At 48.4% G+C, this 18,062-nt stretch overlaps 1 protein-coding gene across 1 annotated transcript; it reads left to right on the top strand.

Moving 5' to 3' along the window:
- The first annotated feature begins 2,930 nt into the window (after positions 1 to 2,930).
- Positions 2,931 to 13,738, top strand: KLHL40 (kelch like family member 40). The gene is made up of 6 exons (XM_026072338.1): positions 2,931 to 4,326; positions 8,646 to 8,806; positions 10,684 to 10,791; positions 11,913 to 12,098; positions 12,662 to 12,808; positions 13,623 to 13,738. The coding sequence occupies exons 1-6, from the start codon at positions 3,181 to 3,183 to the stop codon at positions 13,732 to 13,734; spliced, it is 1,860 nt and encodes a 619-aa protein (XP_025928123.1). The 5' UTR covers positions 2,931 to 3,180; the 3' UTR covers positions 13,735 to 13,738.
- Positions 13,739 to 18,062: the final 4,324 nt, after the last annotated feature.

Here is an 18,062-nt window from a genome sequence, read left to right as displayed (position 1 = left end):
AGTCAAGCTCTAGAACGGTCTGGTTTCACTTCACAGAGCAAAATGAAGCCTGGAAGTCCCATCTCTGCCAGTGGCTTCCCAGATAGTCCTGGGTGAGTCAGCTTCGCTCACAGACCACTCAGAAATAGGGCTGCTCCCTGCCTGGATGAGGGAGTCTGAGTCTGGTTTTCCTGCCAAAGCAAGGCATGATGGTGAAGGAACTAAAATCCAGTTGCTGATTTCACAGATGATGGCAGACCTCATCCCAAGGTTGTCCGCTCTGTGGGGACTTCCACCTCCCAAAAGGGTGGAAAGCTCCAATGAGTTCTGCTGCTCTGGAGAAATCTTCACCAAAGTGAAATCTGCAGGGGAGAAAAAAAAAAAGCCCTTTTACAGCCAACAGCTCTCAGGCCCTGTTTTCCTGGAAGTAGCAACGATTTCTGTAAGTCCATTTGTCTCTGAAGTGATGAGTCTTACGGATCGGTGGTTCCCTCCTCACCAGTGAGCTGTTGCTCATGGAGGGGTTGAACCCAGTGCTCAGCTCCTACAACACACTCACTTGAGCCAGAATCGCTCCTCGCTTCCGATCAGCTGGGTTAGCCAAAGGCAGATATGTGTCCTAGGCCTTTGTATTTACTATGGGAGCTGTGATCCAGGATAGGTCCCACTGCATTTAGTGGTGTCACCTTATGATGGGAAATGTGCAGAAAGAGCACTCTGGAAAAACTAGGTTTCTTCCCAAGCTTTGGAGCCAGCCCAGCACTTCAGTGCCAAGCCACTGAAGCTGATGGAGACCCAAGGGTGGGTTTGAGGCTGGTGCAGTGCTCTTGCCCTGGGTGGGACATGAACCTAGGAGAAGCCACAGACCCACCAGTCAGTCGGGATCTTCTCTGGAAAGCTGCAGCCGTGTTTCAGCAGCAGCACCTCGTGATGTGGGGAATGCAAAGGTAAACCTCGGATAGCAGCACACACTGATCAGCAAAGAGAGAAGGAAAAGGAGTCAGGGTTCAAGGGATATTAAAGGCAGGGGAGAAGAATCCCAACCAAAAGCAACACGGCACAGGATTAATCTTGGAAAAGTGCAAAAACTAGTACACAGGCAAGGGAGAGGGGAGGACAGGGGCTGTCCAGCCCCACACACTTGGGATCAGAGGAACGTTTTTGAAGTATGACCCAGCTCAAAGAGCAGCACTTTTCCTCTGATTCCCTGTAACAGATGAGCAGCACAGCAGAAAAGCTTATGAGCTGAGCTCTGAAAACAGCCTGTGATTATGTCTCTGCTATATTGGTACACCCCCCAGATGCTGCTGGAATCTCACCAGCATAAAAATGCTTCATACCAGTATAGCTCTCTCCCCCTTCCCATTTACATGGGACAAAGCACTTTTATGAAGACATCCATGCAAGGGCAAGGGGTTATGTGGCTTTAAATACACCGAGAAGAGTGGCTAATATCCTTACATAGACTTAATCAAACCGTTAATTAAATTTGTGCCACCTCTGAGTGCCAGCCAACCCAGAGGGTCCATAATAATGGTGATGATAAAATAAAACAGACTCATGTAGAAGTTTTACAATAGGTATAAATAATTACAGTCACTCTGCTTGCCTGTGACTGTCAAACCTAATTTTCTTCCTCAAGAGCTCCATGGAAGGAGCTGTTTTCTATTCTCTGCTTCGTGCTGTGTGCCCATTGCAAGAACCAGCCGCCAGCTCTGTGGGCAGTACTGATGGAAACCCCATTTCAAGCAGGAAATCTCCTGTGTGGGGTCTCCAGTGGCTAGCAGAGGATGAGCTGTTGTTTTTTTCCTGAATATCCCGAGTGTGCGTCGAAAGAGAGGGTCTAAGAAGGTCTCTTTTCAGCTCTGTATTCACAAAACGCAGAGGAACTTACTGCCTCTGGGAGTGCTGCATTTCTAAGGCTTAGAAGGAACTGCTGGACCTGAACCCATCATTTGAGGCCCTGTGGAGCTTTCTGGACATCCATAGGCCTGCAGACAGGACACAGGACATGCCAGAGACCTCAGCCTTTCTGGAGCATCAGCTGGAAGCAAGGCAGGTCCTAATGTGGCTCTAAATTCCAACATGTGGGTGTTTGGTCAAGTCTATATGTCAGTTGACTTTACCAGGAGACCCCCTACTCATCAGGAGATACCTATGTTTAGATGGCCTAATCTGTGAGTTAAAGCCCATCTTTGAGGTCCCTTTACTTCAGTTCCACCACAGACCTTCCATCTGTCACCAAGATGTGGAAAAGATGGATATATTAATGATGAGGCATCTAGAGATCACGCTGCTGTGGACCGTGCACACATTGCAGACAAAACACAGCCCTCCTGCTCCCCGACTCCTGGACCCTCCACCTTTATTGGGACTTTTTCAGTAACTTCCAGCATAGGTCTCATCTCACACACATGCGTGTAAAAAGCTCTCTCTCCATTTCCCACCCCCTTCTAGATCCCTTCTCCCTGAAAAGTGATTTCAGAGGAGAATAAAGGACAAACCTATGCAGAAAACCAGACCTGGGAACTATACTCAGGGATGCCACAAAGCCCACATAAGACGCTCCCTTATTGCATCTCTCCAGCTTTGACTTCGTGGTCTATTTTCAGCATAGTGAAAGATTTAGCAGTTTTGGAGCACTAGGTTTAGCTGTTTAGGGAGAAGGACCTACCTAGCCCTGCCACGCATGACCCAGAAGGTAGATTCGGATCTTTGACTCATCTGGAGGGGAAGTTGTTTCCCAAACGCAACGGTTTGAGCCATTCGGTCACACACGTCTCCCCTCATGGGACGGCAGGAAAGCTCATGTTCCCTCTGCAGTGACTCATAAGCTGACAGACCGTTCCTGAAGCATCGAGGATAGAAGTACAGCTGTTCCCCCGGCCCCCTCCCTTCCCACATGTCATATTAAAGGGAGATCGGCTTACACATGCTCCGGTATGGATTCCTTAAGCTTTGTAATGCTGTGGCTATATATAAAGCCCTACGCTGGAAACTGAAGTACACAGACAGCTGCGATAGTAGCAAGCATTTCACATTCGCAGAGCTCTCACAGTCTGGAAGCAAGGGAGACCTGTGCGCTCAGTTTTGAGTAAGTTTCTTCACCAGAGGCTCAGATATTGATATAGATAAATAGAAATAGATATAGATATAGAAAAAAGAACAACTGGGAAAAAAAAGAAGCAATTACTCAGCACCATGGCTCAGCCTTTTGATCAAGTGGAGGAACTGCGCCTCTACCAGCAAACTCTTCTCCAGGATGGACTCAAAGACATGTTGGACCACAATAAGTTTCTGGACTGTGTCTTAAAAGTCAAAGGGAAGGAGTTTCCCTGCCATCGGCTGGTGCTGGCAGCTTGCAGCCCGTACTTCCGGGCGATGTTCCTCTCGGACATGGAAGAGAGCAAGAAGAGGGAGGTCAGTTTGGAAGATGTTGATCCGGATGTCATGGGCAAGATCCTCCATTATATCTACACCTCTGAGTTGGAGATCACAGAGCAGAATGTGCAGGACATCTTCTCCGTGGCCAACATGTTCCAGATCCCCTCCATCTTTACCGTCTGTGTGTCCTTTCTGCAGAAGAGGCTCTGCCTCAGCAACTGCTTGGCTATCTTCAGGCTGGGGTTGATGCTGGACTGTGCCCGGCTGGCTGTAGCAGCTCGGGATTTCATCTGTGATCGCTTTGCACTAGTCTCCCGGGACGAGGAGTTCTACCAGCTCTCCCCGGATGAGCTCATTGCCATTATCTCCAGTGATTCCCTCAACATCGAGAAAGAGGAGACAGTCTTCGAAGTGGTGATGAAGTGGGCAGGGACCAAGGACCGTGAGAGCCGGCAGAAAGCCCTACCTGTTGTCTTTGAAAGCATCCGCTTCCGCCTCATGCCCAAAGACTACATCAAGGACCACGTGGAGAAACACGCCATGGTGAAGTCCAGCCCAGAGCTGCTCAAGAAACTGCAGATGGTGAAGGATGCCCAGCAAGGCAAAATCACCGTGGTGAAGAAGAAGAAAGTGAAGAAAAGCAATGAAAAGCAAGCAAAAGACAATATTGTCAATGGAGCAGTAAATGAGGAAGAAGAGACAGAGGAGGATGCCCTTCCAGGGATCTTAAATGATACAATGCGCTTTGGGATGTTCCTCCAGGACCTCATTTTCATGGTGAGCGACAGTGGAGCAGTGGCCTACGATCCCACTGCCAACGAGTGTTATTTTGCCTCCCTGTCTGCTCAAATCCCAAAGAACCACATCAGTCTGGTGACCAAAGAAAACCAGATCTTCATTGTGGGAGGACTGTACTACAATGAGGATAGCAAAGAAGACCCGATGAGTTCCTACTTCCTACAGGTACTAGATTTATTTTTCTCTTGCTTCTTTGGCCAATTAGGAGCATCAGTGGTCTTCAGCTTCTGCATGATGCCATGTAATATCCATTGTCATGTGACGGTAAAATGAAAATTATAAATGAAGGTGATTCTTCTGCCTATATTTTTAGTGTAGATCTCACTGAGGGGGTTTTCTGGCTGTTGAGGGATGAGGCTGGAATGGGTAGGTAATGGGAATAAGCCTTTCTGGTCCAAATTCTGAGCAGAGGTCCAGTTTGATCAATGCATTTGGTCCAACCCTGGCTACCACAGGGCACAGTAACTGGAGGTTAGCAGCACCATGTTTTGATTCAGCTTTGCAACCATTCCGTTCTCTGGGTATGAATCCCCAGCAGAACATAGGGGTGACTTTACCAGGTACTAGCACAGGGAACAACGGCAGCTACAGCCACACAGCAAACTCTCCAAGGACGTGAGAACATGTCCTTACCTACCAATATGTGTCCCTTTTCCAGTGCTGTTCTTGATCCTGGGTGAAGGAAGCACGTGTGCTATTTTCAGCTCAGAGTCTCTGCCTTAGCCATTTCCCATCTTGTGCAGGGGAAAACCACGGTGGGTGTCTTTTGGGATTCCCCCAAGGAAGAAGTGGCTGTTCTAACTCAGCAATAACTAAAGCTATGATTAGATCAGCAAGATCTGAACTAGCCTGGGCTGCTGTCCAAGAGCACTTTCCCAGTAGTTAGCTAACACAAGGCACCTATCCTTCCTGACAACCTGTTAGAATCCAGTAAATCATCAGCCCTTCTCCCCCCAGTGCCCATAAATCTTGTTGTATTTCTCCTGTGACTTATGCCTGTTCTGCGAGGAAACAATAATGTCTCCAGGCTAATGCCTTATTGCATGGGTAGGTCTATACACCTGCATCATGTGTGCAGGGACTGTGCTTGTCCTCGCCTGGAAAGGGTTCATAGCCACTCTGCCAGGAGGCAGGCTATGGAGCCCATGCAAAACCCACAAAACAAGGAGCCAGTGGGAAGCAAACACAGCCCTAGAAAGTGGGATGGAGGGGGAGGAGAGTGGGAGCGCCAGGGGAAATGCTGTTTCGCACACAGTCCTTTGCACTGAAGGAGCTTTGACAGGAGAGGATGTGGCCAGCTCCAGCGCTCAGCTGTGCAGAGCAGATAAACAGGCTGCTTCATATTCAGCCAATACATGTGTCTAAAGATCAATGCTCTCATCAGTTTGGTTGCTGGCCAAGCAAGGTAATGCGTATGTACTTGCCTCTCTTCCTTCCCCTTCCCTGGGGGCTTTTCTCTGCAATTAGCAGCTACACCAATTAGCAACCTTTTAGTATACCGCACAGGAAAGGGAACAACACTGCTACCAGCCAGCTTGACTCGCCCCAAGCGGAAACTGCAGCCCTGTCTCACCTCCAGGGCCTTTCTGCCTTAAGCACAGCCTTACAATGCAGCAGCTGCCCAGCCGTACCGCAACCTCATCTGTATTAGCAGAAGTGCAGCAAGCAGGTCATGGGAGGTGATTGCTTCCCTTCGAAAGGACACTTGTGAGACCACTTCTGGATGCTGTGTCCAGTCTCGAGCTCCCCAGTGCAAGAGGGACATTGAGGACTGGAGCGAGCCCAGCAGAGGCCACCAAGATGGTCAGGGCTTGAGAATAGGATGGACAGGGAGAGGCTGAGAGTTGGGTCTGTTCAGTCTGGAGAAGAGAAGGGGAAGGGAAGATCTCATTGGTGTCTGCAGCTACCTAATGGGAGGGTATAGAGAAGATGGATCCAGACTTTCTTGGAGATCCACACAGAAAAGACAAGAGGCAATGACCAGCAATTTCAGTAAGAGAAATTTCAGTTAGTTATAAAGAAAACTTTCACAACAGAGGCGATGCAGTACTGGAATGAGGTCCAGAGGGATTGCAAAACCTCTGTCCTTAGAGATGTTCAATATGTGACTGGACAAAGCCCTGAGCAACCTGCTCTAACTTCAAAGTTGTAGTTGCTTTGAGCAGGAGGGTAGACCAGAGACCTTCAGAGGTCCCTTCAATCTAAATTATTCTGTGATTCTAAATTACAAACAGCAAGATTTCTATATTCAGCTCCCAATTTCCCACTGACTCAGTGTGAAGCTTTGGGCATCTTGGGGCCATTTTTAGCTCCTTGCCCATAAGAAGGAGACAGTGGTCCTTCTGCAGCTTGCTGCTGCACTTGTGTTTGGAAGCTGCAGACAAGTCCCAGGGCTGGAAGGTGCTGTCAGATTGTAAAGGTGTGATTTATTGCTATCAATTTCATCATGTAGCTCACAGTTCCTTTACGAGTAAAAGGTTCTTTTGAGCCTTTTTCAGCTGAAACTTCACGCAGATGTAGAGCAGCAGTTGTATGATAAACCCTTGAATCACCGTGTCAGTGCAGCAACATTTTATATCTTCTGAGTCTGTTTCTGTCCTGACAGATTTCAGAGCCACATTCCTCCTGCTGAAGCCAGGAGAGTTAGGTCAGGGACAGTTTAGACTTCAGGACAGGCACTAGTATATATAAATTCTGATAAATCCCAGAGGCCTTGCAAATTTTGGCAGGAACAAAATGATTCCATTGGCATTTCAGATGGAATAGGGTATCCTTCATTTGTCACTTCTAAGATTTATGCCCTGAAAACAACACTAAATCTATCAAGAAGCAGGAACTATCCCAGTGACTGAGCCGTTCAGTCCTCTGTTATAAATAACATGTATGTGGACCACAAATTACAAAGAGACAATAACCACAGGCACCCAGCTGAGGCCAAGTGTTTGGAGACAACCCAGAAAGTTGGAAGTTTTTTGGCCCCAGCCCATAACAAACAGTGCTTTAGGCAATGCTCCATCACAATTTCCTCTTGCAGAGTCCCACCAAGCTAGCCGCAATAGGTCACCTCAGACTTAACCTACTCCTCCACTGACATTCTGGACTAAAAATGTTGCCCCAGTCTACAGTTTCCATCAAGCTGTGGTGCCTAGAGAGCCTCTAGCCCCATGCTGCCCCATAATTTTTCACATTTTTCTCTGGTGGGAGGTAAGGCAATGCCTTGATCTACAGATGTCCAAGTACTCGCATCTCATCTCAGAATTGCCCCTTCCTCCACAGCAGGGCTTGTCTGCTCTCCCACGCTTGAGGCTCACACAGATAGTCATGGCAGAGCAAGGTCTAAACCTGGCTCTTGTCTATCCAGAGCTCTAGGCAACAGTACACACTTGCCCATAATGCCCAGCAGGGCATATCATCAACGCTGATCTTTCCAAATGAGCCTTTTAATTCTTGGTGCCAGCGGAGGGCTCTGCTCTCAGATATATCAGGAATTATCCTGCTAGCATTAGCTGATGTTTAGCCATCTGATCTGCTAGCTTCACATGAATCAGTCTCTTCGCCTATCAGATGGGGCTAACAGGACACTCCGATCAGCATGAAGAGCTCCCGTCTTTGCGGTACTGCCTCAGTCTCGTTGTGCTGTGTAGGCAGGCAGATATCGTGTAAATAGCTTTTGTGCAGACACACACGTTTCATCTCACAAACTCTCACGCACGCTGAGGCGATATGGGACAAAATCAGTAACTTGCAGTGCCTCCTCCAGCTCAGCAGAAACAATTAATTAGGACACATTATTCCCAAATCACTGCTTCAATTCACCAATAGGGCAATAAACAGAGAGAAGAAAACACAGACAAGCACCATGATTTCAAATTTCATGAGAAGCAGAGGAGGAACATGATAACTGATCATTTGCCAGAAAGGAGAAGAATTGCCAGGAGAAGAAGCCATTTTACTATCAGGGGAGTGAGCTATGTAAGTGGCATTGCAGACAGCAGGCTGCTACCTGGCAGGGATGAAAAATGCCAGGATGAAACACTGCGGAATGTCCTACAGCTGGAGAGGTCCAGGTAAAATTTCTAAGGCTGCAGTACCTCAGCTCTTCCAGCCTCAGGAATGCTCTGTTATAGGTACAAGGTGAGACCCTCTCATCCCAAGACGACCAAACTTTTTCCAAGTCAAGCCTTTCGTGTACAGCGCAGAACACGTTTCTGCAGGCATATCTCTGATTTTACACCTTCTCGTAAGATAAATGTCTTATGATATATGACTTGGATTTGCACTAAGATCCCATCCTGCACCAGGTGCAGCAGCAACAGGTAAGGTGCAGGTGGAGAATGGTCCTGCAGAGCGTGCCCACCAGGAGTGACCAAGCTGGACATGGGAATGGACTCTGCTTGTTGCCCCCGCACCCTGATTTAAGCTAAGCAAGCAGGCAGGGTGAACCCATCCTCTCTTACACACTAACGGCCGTGTCTTTCTTTCAGTACGACCACCTGGACTCAGACTGGCTGGGGATGCCCCCGCTGCCCTCTCCTCGCTGCCTTTTTGGCCTGGGAGAGGCAGAAAACTCCATTTTTGTGGTCGGCGGGAAAGAACTGAGAGAGGGAGAAAAGACCTTGGACTCTGTCTTGTGCTACGACCGGCTGTAAGTGTGTGTGCGCGCGTGCGGGGAGGGAGGTGTTTTCCAGGAGAAAGAGAAGCAGCTGGCTTGCAAATGACTCCGTCTCTGCAGGGACCAAACAGTTTTGGAGACAGGGCTTGAACTTCAGATCTAGACTCAGAGACCACGGGGATTGTTTCAAGACGTACCTTGGGGCTTTGCGCTGTCTCTATCCAGCTGCTTGGTTTATTGTAATTGGAGCTGCTGGGGATGGAAGCCGTAATGGGGATATTATGTCATCAGGACTGAACTTTGAAGATGCTCACATGGGACCCATACAGATGAGCAAGGGGAGTTTTTCCTTCTGCTCTTCGTTATCATATGCCCACCGGTTTGAGGTTCAGTGATCTTCACCGTCGTCTGGGAGCGCTGGGAGTGGGTTTGGTCAGGAAAGCGTGGTTTCACAGTACTCAGATACTGGGCGGGGGAGAGTGGGGCTCTTCTGCTTCCTTGCATGACGTGGCTACTCTTTTTCCTACTAATGAACTTTGCTCAGTCCTACAAAACCGTGCACCTGTCTGGACTATCCCAGTTGCCCTACTGGAATAAAGCACTGCACAGTCTTGTAATAATCGTCTGGAGGCTTAATATCAGATTATTTTTGTACAATGGGCTCTGAACCATGCTACGCTGTGACCTTTATTAAAAGGTACCATCCAGTTTTGCTTACACGAGGCAGAGATGTTCAAAAGACTGTTCCTGCCTGCCCCTAAGAAGCAGGAGTAGTAAGCGTTAACAAGCCTTTGCTCAGTTTATATTTAGATGTGTGTGCTGCAAAGTCTGTTTTATAGGCAGAGATTTGAAATCAGCTTCCATTCCCACAGAACATGGCATTTATCTGGCTCGGCAAACCCTCTGGGGAATGGCATTTCTCTCCTTCGAAGTGCGCAGAGGGTGGTTTGAATACAGGGTTGAAGCTGGCAGAGATACGATCAGCACCACTTATTTCTCGTATCAGGTGAAGATTTCAATTGTAACAAGCTATGGAGAGGGCAAAGTGCTGGTCTATGCGATCGTGTATTTTATTTAGGCCTGTATATCTCCCCCTGAATGTAACTGATTGATTGATTAATTCAGGTGTGATGAGCCTTCCCTTAGGTCCAGATCATCACGAATACACCCAAATGCCAGATGCCTCCATTTTTGGCTACCCGGCTCAAACAAATAAAGAAGTAAAAATAAAGGCCGGATTCTTAGGTGTGCCAAAGTCCCACCTGAAGACAGACCTGGAGACTCTGCCATGAAAGATCAGCGGGGCTGAAAGATCAGAGGTACTGGTCTGGGTCGCTGAAGCCTTACAGCTGCATCGTCTGCTCGGCTGTCCTGCCTCGCTGTGGCAGCTAGCTCGGAGGTTTCAGCACAGCGCTGCACAGCATCACGTGGACATATCCCCCAGTGGATCCTTGCTGAGTGCTGGCAAACCAAAGCACCCCCAAAACGGAAGGCAACAGTCAAGAAATAAATTTGCTGTCAGGATCTTGTGTCTCCCAGTCTCATGTTTTTTTAATTTTTACATAACACAGAAATCTCTGTCTCGCTTGTGTCTGACTGCTAGTGCTTGTAAACGAGGTGAGGCTCTGGGAGAAGAGGCGGTGTGTATGCACAAAGACCGAAAGCAAAGGATGCTGCAGAAAAGAATGAGCATTAGCATAAGCATCCTGTATATAATTTTATTTCCCCTTTTTTAGGATCACAGTATTTACTGGTTGAATATTATCTCATTGGAAAACCTGGCATTTTTAAGATTGTGTTTTTAGTTTGTCGGGGTCTGCACTCATCTTTAGGTCTGGAAAGTGCCGTGTATTCTGGGTCCCACCCAACAAGCTACAAATCCTGTTGCATCCCATCTTTTCCCGATCCAGGTCCTTCAAGTGGGGCGAAGCCGACTCTCTTCCCTATGCAGTCTATGGCCACGCAGTGGTATCGCACAAGGATCTCATCTACGTCATAGGCGGCAAAGGAAGCGACAAGTAAGTCAAAAAGCAAGCAAAACCCAGGGAAACCCAGGGTGTCATCCCCCAAAGTAGTGGGAGTTCAGAGTATGAGTTCGTGCCTGCCTAACCTGAAGGCTATGGGTGGAGGGAACAAATGGATGAAGGAGGTTGGACGGGGTGTAAGATGTGGCATCCTCTCCTCACAGTTTGGCTGTGTTGCTGCAGCTCTTCCCAAGAGCTCTTAGGAGCCCTATGCAGCACAACTAACATCAGAGAGGTGTCACTGCCCTCACCACAGAGCAAGAGTATCACCCCTTTTGCTCACAATAAGCAAATTCACGCAGATTAGAGAGTTGCCGAAGTGCGAGAACCTCCTCCAGACTGGAACTTTCCTGTCTTCAAGCCTGGAGACCAGCCATGGAGCAGCACGGGCCTAGGAGCCAAACCCAGCCTGTGTATTTGCAACAGCAATGAAAAATCTCACCAGACCTGACCCTAGACCTGCCATCCATCGATTTCTGGCAGGAGACGGTGGCTCAGCAGAAACTGCCATTCTCAAGGAGCGTTATAGTGATTGCTTTGCAAGACGGAAGTATGACTGTTTGCAGAGCAAACATGGCATAATCCAGCAAAGATAGGCCCTGCTCTGAGAAGATAATGGTCTGAGAAGTGTATGTGTGTGCATGTATTCACACACACACACACGCACACACACACACACACACACACACACAACACACCACACACACACACACACCCCTTACATTGCCATCCCGGGCAACAGGGACTTTATCGTTGACATTTTGCAGCATCAAGCTGAATCAGCAACACTTGAACACCACCTGGAAGGCTGCATGCAAGGTCTCGGATAGGCAGTTAGCTAGACAGGTCCTGACCCGGTTGCATGAACACAATGTTGAGCTTTCAGTATTCCTATCCAAAACAAGCACATGTGGAGGGGATGTTCTGCATGCATATGATGTCTCCAGGCATGGACATGCAGGCACCCAAGCAAATGCACTAGTGCCAGTATGGAGAGTAGCAAAATGTTTTCTGGAGACTACTCCGTCATCCCAGCTGAAGCCCCAAACTCCTGCAGTGCAAAGATGCCACTCAGCAGGCAATTGAGGGTCCTTTTCTCTCTTGTCTTTCTGTAGGAAGTGTCTGAAGAAGATGTATGTCTATAACCCAAATAAGTTTGAGTGGAAGGAGCTGGCTCCCATGAAAACTGCCCGTTCCTTGTTCGGCGCAACTGTGCACAATGACAAAATCTATGTGGCGGCTGGTGTGACTGACTCTGGCTTGACGAACTCAGTGGAAGTGTATGACATTGCATCCAACAAGTACGTACCATAGCACACCATGGGGTGTAGTTACACAAGGAGCATCTGTAGGTATATATTAAACATCCTGCCTCCAAGCATTTTGGAGTTTGCTCACAACTCCTGATACTGGTTCTTCTCAGTCTGTATTTCTTGGACCACTGGGCATCACCGAGACCGTAAGTGGCCTGCAGCTGGGCTGTGCATTGCATCAGGCTCACATTCAAGGCAGTCCCACCAAACGGCGCAGACCCTGGGTGCGCTGCAGGGCTGTAGCTTCCTCTCAGCAGCATCACCCAACATGATGGATGTGTCCCTGCCTCGAGGTGGGCCATGAGGCTGCACTGCAGTCCCTAGCAGCTCTAGGTCCATGCGAGGCGTGCTTCACAGGTCATCATCTATTCTTTGCAAAATGAGGCTGAACTATGATGATGGAAATAGATATCTCTAGCAACAGTCAAAGAATGACCGCAGTCCATCTGATCTAGCGCTGGTTAATTCAGTTGCTGGTTACCAACTTCAGTCCAGCCTCTGCACTGGGGTGGGCAGGTTGCGCTAACATGTCTGATCTCTCAACATGGCAGGTGGGACACCTTCACGGACTTCCCCCAGGAGCGCAGCTCGGTCAGCCTGGTGAGCTTGTCTGGGATACTCTACCTGCTTGGGGGATTCGCCACGGTGGAGACGGAGTCAGGAGAGCTGGTGCCAACTGAGCTGAATGACGTTTGGAGGTAAAGACCTTTCCCATGGCTATTCCTGGGAGCACAGGAGATGGGAGGGAAGTTACGCAGTGAAAGCCACCAAAGGAACAGACAGTTTCTCTCTTTCTTGATGCCTTTGGTATGAAACCAAGTGCTTTTATCCCAACATGAAACCACAGGCTTGACACAGTGTCTCTGGGTGAAACATTTGCCCTGTGCTGTGCTGGAGGTCACATCATTAGCTGATTCAGTGATTCTCCTGGCCTGACATATAAATGTAACTGGGAAAAATCTCACTCTTTAGCTTTTTTCTGAATTGACATTTTGCCCTGAGCTGGTTCTGGACCTCCCCTTTGGCTTAAAGCAATGTTAGTGCAAAGCATGTTCTTCCTGGAAAAAGCCAGTGCTCAGACTAGAAATCGAATTATCCTAAGTGGGACCAGGCAAACGGTCAGAAACCACTTTTTGACAGCTGCTAATACAAGGTTAGCAGCCCCTTTCCTTCCCTTCTGTGGCTCTAGATCACCTTCAGCAGGCATCTACTGGGCTGCTGGTGTTCACCATGGATGTTGACTCTTGGTGGCATCAATCCATTTCCCAGGGGAAAAATACACCGTCCCCTGTGCGACTACTATCTTGCATCCTAGTTATGCTAGGTATGCTAGCAAACCAGAGCACAGCTAGGCTGCAGCTCCCCGTGCCCCTCCCATTGTCCACACTGTGGACAAATGACGTCTGTGGGACATCGTGTTGTGCACCAGAAGCTCCAGCTGCTGCAGGGAGGACCTGAATGGGGAAGACGAGAAGCTTTGCTCGCTGTAATTTTCTGTTTGTCTCTCCTCAGATATGATGAAGAACAGAAGAAGTGGGAAGGGGTCCTCCGAGAGATCCAGTATGCTTCTGGTGCCACTTTCCTTCCCGTGCGCCTCAACGTTTTGCGGCTAACAAAGATGTAACAAGGAGCGGTTTATTTTTTTCCACGGGGCTCTGGGGCAAGGAGGGAGCAGCAGGGGGGGTATGGGGGGATGGAGGTCATGCCTGTCAGCGCAGGGATGTGCCAGGATTTCTCTGCAAACGGTGTAGGACATTGCATCTGTGATTGTTACCATTTTATCTAGTCAAACAGGAAAGGGGAAAAAAAATCATCCTGAAGCCTTATGGGAACTTAAAGTTGCTCACAGCATAACTAAAGAAGGGATCTGGAGACTGCAAGGAGCTGGGGTAGACTAATGAGCATGGAGCAAAGACCTCCTCCAGTCTCAGTAGACAGGACAAAAAAGTCTATATTCTTGTTCCACTTCTTTCTCCAGCTTCTTCCCTAACTTCTCAACCATTGCTGAACCTCCCCAACCACACGTGGAGGCAGAAAGTGGCTCCCAAGGGGCTAAGCTGAAGTTCTCCCAGGCAAGGAGGTCTCTGATGCATTTTCCCACCTAAGGTAGCTGTGAGCAGACCCCACAGCATGGTGCTAGACCCCCCCCCTTCCCCCCATTGAGAAGAAAAGGAGAGCAGATGCAAAGGCAAGTGGTACAGGTCGGACTTGGAGGATTTTGGTGATCTCCAGCATGACGACAGTTGTTGGGGCGAGACAGTGGAAAGAAAAGAGCATGTGTGCATGGGCAGGAGAAATGCCTTGGATGTCGTGGTGGAAAGAAAAGAGTTTTAGTTCCTGTGTCTCCACCTAATCTTTGGACTGAAGAGATGCCAGGAGCTCAGGTCTGCAGGAGGGGAAGAGCTGTGCAAGCAGTAGGGTAGGCAAGGGGGAGACGGGGAGGGAGGGCCATGTGTGGTCATTGCTATCCTTTCGGGCTGATCAAGCAGAGCTGCACCGTTTCCACCTTCGATCACAGACTGCAATGTCGTCACCTCTGGCTGGACAAATGCTGTTTGCTGGAGAAAGGTTTTATATTTATATTGTCTCACTTATTTTTATTTTTTTTTTTAAGAATATCCTAGTTTGCAAAGTACATGGAGATTTCAAATGTGTTTGGTTCAAAGAGTTTCCTACTGAGGATTTTTTTTTTTTTAAGTTATCCATAATGATATTTTGATAGAAACATAACCTTATTGGCAGCAGGACAGAGATCTGTCAGTGTGAAAAATCTCCTGATACCCACACCATCCAACCAGTGGTTTATTTAAAAATAAATTATTAAAATATGGGAAAAGAAATTCTCGGTGTATGCTTATTGATAGAGCTGTAATGGCCTGTCCACAGCAACCAAACATAAGGACCAAGCAAAAGGAGGATCAGAAAGCAGCGGTGAGGAAGGTGCCTCATGTGAGGGTGGCATCCCCATGGGACACCTAGGATATCCCACTTCTTTGCCTCTCTCCAAACCCCTCCAGAGCCTTTTTCCTGAAAAAGCTTACTGAGAAACATGGCAAATAATCCCCCCGCCATGGCTCTCACTGCTCCTCTACCCCCTCCACTGAGCCATTAGCAAGCCAGAGCCACCATCTCCATCCCCCTGTGTCTTCCCCACCTGTGTGGCCTCGCAGGCTCCTCTGCCAGCTGCCTGCCACTCTACGCACATGGCCATAGCTTTTCTTCTTCTTTTCCCCCCTTTGGACCTTAACTTTAGCATTCACATCCCCAAAGCTTGTCTCTGCAGATATGAGGCTTAGCAACTTACCTAGGAAGAGGAAAGCAAGCCTGATACCACCATGATCTCATGATACCAGGAACAAGGGTGGTAATCAATAATAAAAAAGAACAAATACAAATTTTCCAAAATAACACTCCCCCAAAGCGGCATGAAACTTCTGTTTTTTTCAAAAAAAAAATCACAACTGGCTCATCTGGTTGTCCTCTTCAAAATACAACCCTGGAGAAACTATACCACATCTGGAAGAGGAGGCTATCAGCATAAGTAAAGGAAGCAGAATTTCATCCTGGTTTCATTTTAAGGATTAAAAAAAAAAAAAAAGTTACAGGGCAATCACTTAGAGGACAATCACATCAGAATGGTAACAAAACATTTTTAACAAGAAAAATATACCCAAGGTAACTGGCTGGCTGGCTGAAATAGGCTAGCTTAAAAAGACCCCTTCAAAATGACCAAATGTGTGAAAACACACTGCAGAAAGATGATGTTCCTCTCAGTCCTGCAGGATTTCCCATGGACGACTCCCAGGCCAACTGGAGTTGAAACTACCAAATGTACAACACCTTGTGGCAGAAATGAAAAATTTCCAGCGAAGAATCAAAACACCTCCTGCCCAGAGACTGGAAAAACCAACACTTTTTCTGCAGCACTACCTTGAGCTTCCATGAAATGGTCATCAGAAACCTCTGAAGGTTAAAATGCCCACTGATACCTGCCATGGCAGGTTAGGAGGGGTGATGCTCCTTGGTCAGCCTAAAGCTCTTCCCTGCTGCTCCCAGCACAAGTGTGGGTTAACAGCATCACAAGAAGGATGTCCTTTGCCTTCGGGGGACAAGTGATTTTTCCTTTTCTCCTTTATTTTTCAAGCCCTCCCTCCGTTTCTTGCTGCCAGATGCTGCTGAGACCTCATGGGCAGGTCTCGTATGACCTCTTGCGGTTAGGTGTATCCTCATAGGACAGAAATCAGTAGCACTCAGCAGGGATCCCTCTTAAAAAGACTGGCAAATGGATGGCATTTCAACCCCCTCTTCTGTGGTTCTGGCCACAGCTTTTCCACCAGCTCTGGCTGTGAACCAGGATTTTGGCTAACCCCCAGTTTGGGTAGGCGATTAGTCTCTGGGGTTGGGGATAGCATTTTCTTCACTGCAAGAAAAGCAAATAGTTTTAGCAATTCTTGCTGGAGGAAAAACGGAAAATTGTCTCAACGTGTGGTCCTGAGAGAGAGTTAATTGAGACCTGCAGCTCTATGCCATCGCAATTCAAAACCCCGCAGCCCAAGAGCAGATGGACTATCAGACAAGCTGCACACCACCAAGTGCAAGTTTGCCCAGAGATGTTCACCATCTTCTCACCAAGTACCAAGTGGTTGCTTCAGTCCAAAGGCGGTCTCAGGTAAGAAAAGCCAGCGTGAATACTCAGCAAGGCACTGCTCCTCACTGCTGCCTGGCATTTCCCAGCCGCGACACACATAATGCTGGCTGCACAGTCCCAGACACAGCATAACATCATCGTGGGCAAGAGGCACCTCTGGCTCCACTGACAGCCCTGCGGGTATTTTTTCTGGGCAATGCTAGCTGCAAATGAGCAGGTACATCCCAAGGGTGGGGGAAATTCATCTCTTCTTCCATTAGGTTCTTCATATAGGTGCTGACATTAGCTGGCAAGTATCCCACAGCTCCATTTGAAGTCAATAAAGATGCTGGGTCTTTTCAGATGGGCTCCGTGAGCTCTCCACTGCCTGCAGAGGAGCAAGGGGAGACCCATCGCATAGCTCACCCAAATTGCACGCAGAAGCATGGGGCAGGCGGGACCAGGCACACTCAGCCCTCACCTTCCATAGTGCCCCTGGAGCTATAATCCCAGAGCCCCTTCCTTCACCCAAGAATCACCCTTCCCAGAAATGCCATTTTTTTGTTGGCCAGCTGGCTCACACACACGTATCTCCCACCAAAACCAACACGAAGTCTATGCACATGAAAAAACGGCTGCTGGGAACATGTCCTAGGAAGCCCATGCTGCTGAGCTTTTATTCCCTATGCAACTGCCTGAAAAGAGCATTTTTAAAAAAACAAGGTAACAAAGAAAGCAGTGGAGCTTTAGGTTTTCTTTTATAAAAGACAAATCGTTTATTGATTCAGTCCTTCCACTTGCAACCTCTTTGGTAACAGTCATAACACTTCCAGACTGGGAGAAGGCAGCATAAAGGCCTAATTCTGACCTCTCACCAGTTTCAGAGCTCAGCGACCCCTGACGTGCCTTGGTGAGAGGCCAAAAGCAGGTTTCAAAGCGTGGCTGAGGACATAGCCTTTAGAGACACATGAAAACAGACCACTGTGGCTCATCTCACTCGCAGGCGGCTCAGAGACCAGCCCCAGCACCGCCAGGCAGAAGCCGGCTCAGGATGGAGACGTGCTGGGGACTGGCCATCTCAGCCCTGGTGCTGAGGCCATCTGTGAGCTGTGCCCTTGAAGGCAGCGTTGACGCACCTCTTGGGACCTCCTGGACATGCGCCAACAGGGCCTTCAACGAAGCAAGACTTGCATGCTCCTGCGGTAGGCAATGCCTTTCCCCAGCGGCTCCCCTCCGATGGACTAACCTGGCCGTCTCACCCTCCCCTTCATCACACCGTCCCAAAGAGAGTAACTGCTGTACTTGAAGATAAACATATATTGATT

Source organism: Apteryx rowi, unplaced genomic scaffold, assembly GCF_003343035.1.
Source record: "Apteryx rowi isolate R43461 unplaced genomic scaffold, aptRow1 scaffold_109, whole genome shotgun sequence".
Classification (NCBI taxonomy): domain Eukaryota; kingdom Metazoa; phylum Chordata; class Aves; order Apterygiformes; family Apterygidae; genus Apteryx; species Apteryx rowi.
Note: the sequence above shows the minus strand (reverse complement) of the source record. Positions and strands in the feature narration are given on the sequence as shown.

Excerpts from the sequence above, each read along its gene's own strand:
- KLHL40 (XM_026072338.1), top strand. The coding sequence starts at position 3,181 with ATGGCTCAGCCTTTTGATCAAGTGGAGGAACTGCGCCTCTACCAGCAA. Across the intron at positions 8,807-10,683 it reads GTCTTGTGCTACGACCGGCT|GTCCTTCAAGTGGGGCGAAG; the intron begins GTAAGTGTGTGT and ends TTCCCGATCCAG. Across the intron at positions 12,809-13,622 it reads GAGCTGAATGACGTTTGGAG|ATATGATGAAGAACAGAAGA; the intron begins GTAAAGACCTTT and ends GTCTCTCCTCAG.